We start from the raw sequence: 12,345 nt of genomic DNA on the forward strand, positions 1-12,345 counted from the left end.
AATCCTTTGGACTTTAATGTAGACCAATTTGAAAAAAGGACCAAAAATTAAGAATCTACATACACAGTTAGATTTGGCATATTTTTTTTAACAATCCTCCATACTGTATAAATTCCTGTTTGACCCAATTTAGAAGAAAAACCAACAACCGTATTTAAACCAAGCAATGAATGATAAATATATGGCAGACAACCACTTGATTATTGGTTCCTTGCTTTGGACAGGTACATTCAGAATGTGGTTCAGTTAAATATGTTTGTGAGAGCTCAACTGTCGAATGAGAGTTTTTATGTTGCATTGCTTGGTTTAAATACTGTTGTTGGTTTTTCTTCTAAATTTGGTCAAACAGGAATTTATACAGTATGGAGGATTGTAAAAAAAAATATACCTGACCCGTTTTTTTCTTCTTCAAATCTTTGAGTTTCTGTCTTTATGGACAATCATACCACATTTCAGAAATGTAATCAATAATTGCTGTGGCCTTGATCTTTGGTTCTCCAATTTAAAAAGGCCTTCTTAAACGATAGGGCATCAACAATCAATCAGTGACAAATATATATGGATATGACACAGTAATATTGACATTTGGACAGTTTTTATCAAATTAAAAGCCAAGTTTCACCAGGCTTAAAGACAAAAACAATGAAGAAAAAGGAACTTAAAAAAAGGTTGGATACCTTTAATACTTCATATCCATACAACCCTTTTATCAAACTTGGCGTATATATTCAGGCTCCCCAAAAAATGACTAAAAAACCTGATAAATAGAATAAGTCCATTTTAGGATAACAAAATATATTTCCTCAGGCCATAAATATTCTATTGTATAACATACATTAACTACTAGTATATCCCTCAAATAACAAAATTTTAAAATTGATATTAATATATAAATATACATGTATATATAATTAACTAATTATCAAGTAAAGCAAATAAATCATACTATATCAGTGAAATAACATAGCTGAACATATATCAAATAACAGATCTAAGACATAAATTAACAGTGCAATTACAGAACTAAAACAAACATATATCAGATATACCAGTGATATATCAGGACTTAAAAACATGTCAATTAACTGAACAAAAACATATAAAAGAGAAATACATAAATGCTTTGCTCTGCTACCCACAATTGCTTTTCAAACTAACTGAAAACAGAAAGTAGAAGTATGAAATATCCTTCCCACACTAGTTTATTAGTGTAAAGCTGCTGACTATATCTGAAATTATTCGGTTCAGTACAATTTCTCTCAACAGTATGGAGAATATCAAATTCAAGTAGGAAAGTTCTAATTTATTCCAATAGAACATATTTTATATCCAACACAATTTGATGATCTCTTATAATTCAAGGTTGAGAACTTTATTGGAGGTTTATAAGAGAATGAAATGCAAAAGGACAAATCAGACACAGTAAACTGTATTGCAGAAAAATCTATCAAATATTTTGGGAGTCATTAAATACCAAAAAAGCTAATTTCATTCAAATATGTACATCACAATCTCACAGGTAATAAATAACACAACTATCAATAATGTGATAATTCATTTTATAATTCATTAATAAACCATAACCCTATGAAATATTTTTTTTTCTTCTTTCTATTGGTTCCTCATTTATGAATAGTTATAGCTGTATAAATGTAATTATATCAGTTTAATAGAGAGGCTAAAGATAACAAATAGATAGATAAAACCCACAAGTTGAAAAGTTATAACATCTTTATATTGTAAACCTGAACTCTTCCAATAAAATAACAGAACTAAAACATTATAAATCAAAATCTGTTAATATAAACAACAGAATTAAAGCATTAACTAAATCAGTGGAACAACAGAACTTTAAAATGAACTATTTCAGTGAAATTAAAAAAAATACAATAAAGTTAGTTGATATAACATTTGATGTTGTCTGGTTTTGTGCACTTCCCTATTTTTGAATTTGCCTCGGAGTTTGGTATTTTTGTTTATATTTTGCAACAGTCAAATATCAGAACAAAAACATACAGGAAATAGAAATGCATGCTTTTCGTGCTACCTCAATTATCTTGAAACAAGGAGCAGAGGTCTAACAGATCCTTCCTTCATTACAAGTCATCATTTTTAAGCTGTGGACTAAATCTGAAGTCATCATGTTCAGTTATCAAACATATAAACTATCAGACCCTTTCTGTTCAATCGAAAGGGCAGATGTGATAATGTGCTTTAAAGAAAAGATAAAGTACAACATATCTGGGATTTTTAAAAAACTTGAGAGGAATAACCGTGCTGGATCTCATGGAACTATTTAAAATAGTTGGAATAAACTGAGATTCAATTTAATAATAAATTTGAAAAAAAATCATGGAAGAATTTACTGCAAATCAATTATCATGTGTTCCTTGTAATGTGAAAATAAATATTAATAACAGGCATACACCTCATATCTATAAATTTCATCCTAGGAATGAATTTAAATCTTAAATTGATAGATAGCACTTCCTTTCACACATTTTTAATGTGGGTCCAAAACTTTCATTAAATGCTCTACTTGAGGGAAATAACTGTAAAATCAAATTTTAATGCATGCATATGGCACATCTTTGGCTACTGATAATATTGCAAATTAATTACTACCATTAGTAATTAAATTTATTTACTACATACTACAGTTAGATATTGCTATAAAAATTGAAGTTTGACTTGATATTATTGCAATATTTCTCCTGATCCATCATTTCCATGTCAAACTAAAAGTAAATTAATATCTGAAATTCAATTATGCTATTTTGATTCAATTCAGGAAATAAATGAAAATCAGTGTTTTGTTTAACTTGAAAATAGTTAAACAGCAGAAAATCAAGTTAATTCCATCCAAATACAAAAACGAAATTTCAAGTTGTTTTTGCCATAACATCTGGGCATAGCATGTTTATATAACATTCTAATTTTTTTTCATAAATGTGAAGAGTCATACATAACTTATCTCTACTGCTTAAAGATAAATAATATGTTGTATATAAATTTGTCAGTATAACACATTTCTTGTTAAAATTCCACTTTTTACAAACATTTTAGGTCCTTTGTAGTTGTTTCGATATCAATATATCATTGATCAGCTTCCAAACTGCTACAGCATGCCCTGTATTTACCCTAGGCAAATCACTACTATCTGACTGTAGTGTTTGAATGGCTCCTCTTAAAATATCATCTACTAAAGTGTCTTCTTCATATGGTGATGCATCAATATAGCCATACAACATGTCATGTAAGCTATAAAATACAATTAGAAATAATAACTAAAACAGGATTTTTAATTAATTTTGTTATATTGTTTTTCCAATGTTACCAGTAGATTAATCATAGGAACACCGAGTTATATGTTGAAAGGTATAAAGTACTTAAACAAGAACAGTCTGCAAAAGAAAACTTATTCCACCTGTATATGAATTTTAGTTTCTCATGTGAAATTCATTGAAATATTTGACATTTTGATATTTTTGGCTCTCAGCATAGGGGTCAAGGGTAAACAGCCAATGTTTTACTTTCATAGGGGTCAAAGATCAAATATTGAACAATCAGTGGTCTATCAACCAAGAGATGGTGTTTTTCAGCTACAATCTAATTGAAAGTTGCCAGATAATATATCTTTTCCTATAAAATGTTAATGAGGTTCTATGCTAATGACATACTTTCTCTATCTTCACAACCCCATATCACTCGAGAAGCTTGATATTGAAAATTATCATATAAAAGGATTAAAACAAAATTTGAGAAAGCATTTTACTAAATACTTACCTTATATCAACAAAAGCATCACTCTCCGGACTATCAAGTTTCATCATTATACATTCAAATACTACTATAAGTGTAGCATTTATGTGTTCAACTGATAACCTGTTCATTGTCTCTGTAATAAGTGCTATTTGCCTGTAGTTGAGTAGACTTTTAAAGGTATCTGATATTCCTTCAAATGCATCCTGAAATTATATTACTGGAATATATCCAAACAATTAGCTCCAAAGGTGTTGTTCACCTTGATCATAAACTGCCACTTTCAAACATTAAGAAACAAATGTAATTCCCAACTAAAAACATGTTCTTGATAATCCTCTTTTGATGATCATTTTAAGGGTGAAGACTGCATTCATGCAATCAAAACCCTTCTTGGGTTGGCTTTATATATTTCTTATGTCAACACAAACTTTAAAAATGCTATATAATCAAAGAAACTGTGTTCCTACTGAAAGATAACATGACTCATGAGATATATATATAAAATAGAGAAATTCAAAGATCTCACGACTAAATATAAAATATTACACATTCATGTTCCAGGTTTTTTTGAAAGCTCAAACTATACATGGGATTTTTCTCAAATCAATCACCTGTTTATATATATCAATGTTTAGACAATTACCTTAAACAATTTGAACAACCAACAAATAAATATACTAATTTAAAAAGGAAAATATTAGAACTATGAATCTTTTATAGAATACCTGATCATAGCTATGCTGTAACTTGCATCTCTCAAATGATAATGTAATCCACCAATACAGTGTATTCTCTAACTTAATAAATTGTTGTGCCTAAAAAAATAAAAAGAGATTATTGTTGTAGGAAAACAAAATTGCTTTCCATGTTTAACAGATAGCCCTGAACTGTTTAATGTCTTGGTATCAAGATATTTATCAAATAACGAATTTCCTGCACAAATGTTAAAAAGTACATATTAACTTAAGAATCTCCAGTTTATACTGATCTTGTAAACCCTTTTCTTTCTCTTGAGATATCTCTATTAAAAGGCTGCTTCATTTGTATTGATATATAGATAATGACAAAGTTATAGCTATCTTAATACTACCACCTCTAATTTTCCCAAGAAAGGCTGTTGTGTTTTCTTAATATCTTGATAAGTGTCAGAAATGTAATTTCTGAAACATCAGCCACACTGATATCACTACAGAACAATAAAAGAAAGCATACTCTAAAAGGTTTGACACATCCACTTAACCTCAATCTTAATAATGCCTTAAAATAGTTTACATCAATTTCTTTTTCCTGATCAAATTTTATTACTGTGATAGACAGATAAATGAATACCAACCTTTTGACTTGGAAATGGATTGTCCATTTTTAATGTTTTAGTCATAAAGTCACTGAGACAGCTTTTAGGATCAGTTCCAACAGACTTTAAAAATTTGATTGCAATGTCCAGTTTATCAAGACTTTCACACATTTCTGTGTAACTTCTGACTTTAAGCTCACCACATATTTGACTATGTACAGAGTTATTTATCCTGGTCTGAAAAAAAGAAATGAAAATCATCAAATTTTTCTATCAAAATGTTATTTTTCTAACATAGAATTCTCCTTTTAAAGCGATAGATAAAATAAGATCACATGGAGTAAAAATTTAAAGGTTTTATTTTTCAAGGTTAATATTAACCAACAGAAAAAAAAACACCTAATAAATGCGTGAAATCTAAAATTTAATCATTCTGATTTTTTTTTAATTTTCTGCTTATACCTTTTTTGTACAAAAAAGAACTATTTCCACTCACTACATAGCAATTAAAACTAGAAGTGTGATTGAACTCATCAGCAATATATAACACACGCCCCACATTTTAGGGTATTAACTATTTTACTACAGGATGATATTTCATCAATATCCGTCTACCCTTTAGTAGTTGTGCTTCCAAGGTACATGGCCCGAAAGAAAGGATAGAATGATTCCTATGTAGCCAATAAAAACCTTATTAAAGGATGCATAATTTTATAATGTTGTATTAGAAGCATAAAAGACAGGAATAACCCAAAGCAATGGTACTTTAAAAAGAAAAAAATACACCATAATAAGATAATTAACAGAATAAGAACAGTCTTTTTTTAACATACTTGTTTAATCCTCAGTGACAATTCTTCAAACATAGAAGCATTTGTTGACTCTGATCTGTATGTAAAGGTGGCCATCTAAAGGTATAAAAAAGTTGTTAGTTTAATTTCTTATCAATTCATTTACATGTGTAAAACATATTTCTAAAGGGTTGAATTTGACTTTACAATCAAAATAATATAAAAAATAAAAAATTGAACACATTTGATGAAACAAAGTTAGAAAATATAATACAAATAAACATTACATTCATACATATAAAATATGCATAACCTATAGCAAATATTACCTCTTTAATGTCAGTAATTATTGACTTAGAAAACAGAAATCTGTCAATAAGCTGTCTCTCAAGGTTACTAAAGTCATAATCCACCTTGATACCCTGACCAACTTCAAATGAGTAATTACAGTTGGCCAACACCATTGGTAACAGGTCCTTCTCTGGATGGTAACTTATCAGATGAGCTGATGATATATCTTTCACTTTTACCTTAGGCAAACTGTCTAATCTAATCAAAGTAAACAAAAAGATAATTAAGTCTTGTCTTTGTTTTTTAAATTGAGAATCCATAAAAAGGCTCTACAGTATTTTAAAGTTTATATTTGGTTTAAAAATGATTTACTAAATAAGCATACCTCTTTCTTAACATTATACACTTGATATTCTTACGTTAACTTGAAATACTGACTAATTGATTATTGTTTGATAAATGTCCAATATAAATATTTCATGTGTGTTCAGAAAAAAATGCTGAAACATCCTTGTTTTTTCAGCTAAGGAAATACCTGAGTTCATACTACTGGTAAATCAAATGTTCCTCCAATCTTATCAAAATAATGACTCATTTACTATAATGGAATCTTTAAAATTCTAGAGTATTTGCAGATGCAGATTTATGTCTAAACAAGTAGTACTAAAGACAAAAAAATATGTGATTCAGTTGCATATTTAATAAATTAATAAAAAGGGACACACAGACAACACTTGGAGTGGGACTTATAAAAAGTATATGCAATAATCATATTGGACGACCAAAGCACTCTTCACCCCCTATCATAAATTAGCAACTGTAAATAAAGTAAGATGGAACAATGGCCCATAATAATTACATCATTTAACTTTACCTTTGATCTTTTTCCACCTGGCAGAACTTTTGTAAGAAGTTGTTCTGTTGCTCCAACAAAAATCTCAACATCATGTAGGAGCACAAACCATTATCTCTCAGTGTGGGAAGCAAAACAGAAACTGGAGATCTTGAATCTATACTCCTTCTACAAAGCTCTTTATTCACATGGATTATATTTCCATTTACAGTACATGCTAAAATGAAAAATGTTTCCTTTAAATAAATTCATATGGTCTTGCTACTTTAATAAAATGTTTGTTCATGTAATAAATGTTGATGACTGTACAATTAAAATAGATAATTCCCAGGATTTATTCATGACATTCATCTTAATTTTTAGAATGGACCTTTAAAAACATGAATGTGTAGTCTCTTATTTTGATAAAAACTAACAATAAGTTGCACACATTAATGTTGTGCAAAGTAAATACTCCCTCATTAAAGGCACTGACAATCATGTTTAGTCTATAAAAGACATAAACTAAATTGAAACTTATCAAATAGTTATCCATGGTTAAAACAAAAATTCCAAATATCATCAAACAGAAATTGACTAATAATATAAAAAAAAGTTATATATCCAAATTTATACCATTTCTTAATACAGAATCTAAGACCTATGCAAGTAAATTTCCATGTTCAGTGGATTTAAAAAACTGAAAAGATGTCTGAAACAAGAGATCAAATGAAACAGAAGTTAACAACTAAAGGTCACTGTACAGCCTTCAACAATGAGCAAAGCCCATACTGAATTATTAAGCAGTACAGTGAAATATAGTTGTTCATTTCTGCTTTATTCAGTCTCTTGTGGAGAGTTGTCTCATTGGCAATCTTACCACATTTTCTTTTTTATTGTTATTTCCTTGTGATTTTAATTTTGTGGATAATGTTTCCATGAAATAATCAAAACAAAATAAATAAATATTTGCTTTTGAAGTAAATATGTATTAAAAACTCTTACAATATGACTCAAGTGACTGTCTGACACACTCCCATGCTTCGGTGAACATGCTAAATAAACATTTAAACTCTTCTGTTCTTCTTTCTGTAATAATAATAAATAATATACTAATTGTCACTAAGCTGGCTACATTTTTTCTCATTTCATAGTAATAAGCTCAATGCATTTAAAAGAGTGTAAAAGCATTTTTTATACACCCGTCAAAACTTTGATATACTTATGTCCAGCATTTGTCTGTCTGTCCGTATGTTTGTCTAATCATCTGTCAGTCTAAAGAGCTTGTGTCACTCACCTTGGTCTATGTGAATATTAAACAAAGGAAGCAGATGGATTCATGACAAAATTGTGTTTTGGTGATTGTGATGTGTTTGTACATCTTACTTTACTGAACATTCTTGCTGCTTATAACTATCTCTATCTATAATGAACTTGGCCCAGTAGTTTCAGTGGAAAATGTTAGTAAAAATTTACAAATTTTATGAAAATTGTTAAAATTGACCATAAAGGACAATAACTCCTTAGGGGTCAATTGACCATTTCGGTCATGTTGACTTATTTGTAAATCTTACTTTGCTGAACATTATTGCTGTTTACAGTTTATCGCTATCTATAACTAGAGGCTCTTAAGAGCCTGTGTTGCTCACCTTGATCTGTGTGCATATTAATCAAATATGTAGATCATTTTTACTGATCAGTCTTGCTACTTACAATTTTCTCTATCTGTAATGAACTTGGCCCTTTAGTTACAGAGATAAACATTTTGTAAAAACTTTTGAAAATTGTTAAAAATTGACTATAAAGGGCAATAACTCCTTTAGGGGTCAACTGACCATTTTGGTCATTTTAACTTATTTGTAGATCTTAATTTGCTGAACATTATCGCTGTTTACAGTTTATCTCTATCTATAATAGTATTCAAGATAATAACCATAAACGGTTAAATTTCTATAAAAAATACCAATTGGGGGGACAGCAACCCAACAACCAATTGTCCAATTCATCTGAAAATTTCAGGGCAGATAGATATTTACTATATAAACAAGTTAACCCCTTGTAAGATTTGCTTTAAATGCTTTGTTTTCAGAGTTATAAGCCAAAATCTACATTTTACCCCCATGTTTTATTTTTAGCCATGGTGGCCATCTTGGATGGTTGCCTGGAGCACTGGAAACATTTTTTGAACTAGATACCCTTAAGATGATTGTGGCCAAGTTTTATTTAATTTGGTCCAGCAGTTTCAGAGGAGAAGATTTTTGTAAAAGTTAAGAGACAACGACAACAGACGCAAAGTGATGAGAAAAACTCTGGGCCAGGTGAGCTAAAAAGGGAAAAAGGGGGGGGGGGGGAGGGGGGGGGGGAGAGGTCTGTGTGTGTGTTTCACATGTCCCACTGTATCTCAATAAAGATTAATAATTATTGCCTAAAACTGTACAAACAAGATGACAAGTGTTTATGTGCTCATGGCACATCTGTTTCTTTATAAATATAACCCCATAACTTGGAAACTTAATTGTACTTGAAAAATCTTAAATTCAAAAATATCAAAAGGGTGCTCACATCAATAGATATGAACAATTCACTGAAGTTTCTAAAAAATTGGTGGAAGGGATTTTTAGTTATTGTCCAAAAGCAAGTAAATTCCCTCTTTTTGTATGAAAATAAAACCATAACTTGTAAAAGAAAAATCTTATATTTATAAAAATTAAAAGGGAGATCAAACAAATTGGATCAAGCATTTTTAAGTTATTGTCTGACATGATAACGACAAACAGACAGACAGACTGAAAAAACAACCAGCATACAAGGGTCTACCATAATAAGTCCTGTTACCTGGCATATAAAAAAAAAGAGTGTGGCATAAGGTTCAAGATATAATGCTTGTAACTCTGCAACTTCATTTTGTAGGTATGACACTTAAGAACCTTGGACATTTTATCAAATTGTTATCAGGTCTATACAGTCGGAAACCAGGTTGAAATAGAACAAAAGAATTGAAGCTCTTTTTTAGAGAAGGCGATAAATGTTTACTGTATTGTTTACTATAGTAACAAATTTTTTAAAAGTTAATAGAAACAAACAAAACTGCAATTTTCTTCTCAAAAACGAGGTGTTTCATTTCAAAAACTCCATTTGCATAAGTTTTCAATTTATCTAGTACATAGTTGAGCAGAACAATTAGATATCAAGTCGACGACATAGGTATCTTTCAAGTTGGATGACGAAAATGCATAAACTCCGATTTTTTTGAAAAAATAACCACCGACGGAAAACATATTAATCTATTAGTTCAGTAATTTCTGTGTCTGCCCTTCCATTATGTGACTGAAGAAAAAAATCCAAAACATAGGTAACATTTGTATCGAAAAGAGAAAATCGAGTGCACCTTTTTATGTAAGGGCATGTTTGAGTTGAGTATTTTGTCTTGATATCGTACAAAGTAAGAATATTTCATACATCGTCTCGCTTCAGATTCTATCATTTATATATATTAAAGCTACAGGTTGACTTTATAACACAAAAAAATAACAGTACTAAAAGATGAAATATATGGGTCAAGTGCAATACCTATCTAATGAGTCACAAAAACAGAGAACGTGTGTTCGAATAGCTATTTTTTACTGAAAGTACTTAACGACAGTCTTAAAAGTTGGATGATGAAAATGCATATCTTCGAAAAATTCTAATTTTTTGTGTGTGATAAATAGGGTTAATAGTCTTCAACCACTAAAAAAATCTAGTCTGCCCTTCCACGAAATATTTAATTAGAATTTTTTTAAATATTTATGATATTTCGAAAATTCCACCTGACAACCGACCAGACAATAGTTTTAAGTTGAATCAATGCAGACAAGATCATTAACTGATGCTCATTAGCTAGTTGGTACATTTGTCTTTTGAAATATAACTGACATATAAGGATCGTATTGGTGCAATGTGGATAAATTTATCAGTTTCGAAGAGCAAAATTGGTAGCGCGTCATCGCTACAATGGCTTCCATTTCTACGATTGTGAAAATGAACTGGCATAATGGGGAGATAATTTTGACGAAGTAGGATCCTGACTGTATAAATTTGAATTCAGATACATCAAAATTTATCCTATGATGAACATTATATGAAATCTTGATTAAGTTTTTCATGTTGTCCTTTTGAAATCTGATTCTGTTGTACCTTGAGGATAATAATACCATTGCAAATTATCAATTCCCTAATTTAAGTATGGTACCGTGTTCCAAATCATCTTGTATCAAGTTAATTTGTAAAGATCCCTCAGATTTGTCAATCTTTCTGTTGTACTTCTGTATCAATATTCTTTGAAGTTTTAGAATGCTTGGTACACATCTCAAGACTCTGAGAAATGGTTCCTGCAAAAAATCATTCAGAATGTTATGACAAGTCCTTGAAGTGAAAAATATGATAGCCATTAGGAATTAAAAGTTCTGTAATTTACAATATATGTATATGTGAAGATAGATGCTTAAAATATTTCACTAGTCACTTTAAACTCTTTAATTTATAGAATCGATTGATTTTGTACATGTTAAGGAAGTACACCACTAATTCATGGTCCCATTGCTTTCTATGTTAAGTTCCTCTGTTTCAAGCAGGCACACCTCTTTTGTTTTAAGTTCAAATAAAGTGGCAATCATTGCATTTCAAAGCAACACTATATGGTGTCTTGTACTGAATTAATTGACATACCTTTAATTGCATATAAGAAAGAACTGGTTCCTGGATCTTCTGATGTACCAATTCAGGTACTTCAGATTTGACAAACAGACAAAATGTACCCTCTTTTTAAAATTTGGTGCAGTTTTTTTAACATTCAAAATTAAAAGTCCAAAAGTGTTCTACAATGATCACCAGTCCTTCAGCTTTCATTTGATACCAAACATACCTAAATATTCTACATATTTCTCAAGTTACACTCATGCGTAGGAACTATTTTGTGTTAAATATGTACTACTTTCTGGTATGTGCTTTCTGGCCGGGCCCGAATTAGTGGTGTTACACCTTAACTTATGGTCATGGAACAAGTAAGTTCAATATGACATATTATTTATTCTTAAGAATTCTTCACAAAATTAATTGAACAAGTCAGTTTCCAAAGGTTAATCACTCTTAGTAACAAAGAACATCATTATTCAATACATATATATATATTATTACCTCTTCAAGGAAGATCCGTAACAGTGGGCATTTGTGTTGACTTGCATTTAGCATTTGTGTTAAATGATCCACAGAAACATGAGTTCTGTAGCGCCAGACTGCAGGAACACTGTGTAAATATCTGATGTTTACTCTTTCTGTTTGTGTATCTGTTTCATACAGTAACTGAAGCAATCGATCTGACCCTAAAAGTGCAA

General features: G+C 30.1%; 1 protein-coding gene across 1 annotated transcript in view; it reads right to left on the reverse strand.

Annotated features, from left to right (window-relative positions):
* Positions 1-469: 469 nt before the first annotated feature.
* The window catches only part of LOC134700396 (E3 ubiquitin-protein ligase RNF213-like), a 120,412-nt gene continuing 108,536 nt past the window's right edge, over positions 470-12,345 (reverse strand). Inside the window, exons 62-71 of the mRNA XM_063561784.1 lie at positions 12,149-12,333; positions 11,205-11,343; positions 7,979-8,062; positions 7,016-7,211; positions 6,180-6,399; positions 5,893-5,967; positions 5,099-5,296; positions 4,491-4,580; positions 3,787-3,968; positions 470-3,261 (exon numbers count right to left, since the gene is read on the reverse strand). Coding sequence (XP_063417854.1) covers positions 3,063-3,261; positions 3,787-3,968; positions 4,491-4,580; positions 5,099-5,296; positions 5,893-5,967; positions 6,180-6,399; positions 7,016-7,211; positions 7,979-8,062; positions 11,205-11,343; positions 12,149-12,333 — 1,568 coding nt within the window. The 3' untranslated portion in view covers positions 470-3,062. The remainder of the gene's footprint in view (positions 3,262-3,786; positions 3,969-4,490; positions 4,581-5,098; positions 5,297-5,892; positions 5,968-6,179; positions 6,400-7,015; positions 7,212-7,978; positions 8,063-11,204; positions 11,344-12,148; positions 12,334-12,345) is intronic.

The sequence above is a fragment of the Mytilus trossulus genome, unplaced genomic scaffold (genome assembly GCF_036588685.1).
Source record: "Mytilus trossulus isolate FHL-02 unplaced genomic scaffold, PNRI_Mtr1.1.1.hap1 h1tg000138l__unscaffolded, whole genome shotgun sequence".
Taxonomy (NCBI): Eukaryota; Metazoa; Mollusca; class Bivalvia; order Mytilida; family Mytilidae; genus Mytilus; species Mytilus trossulus.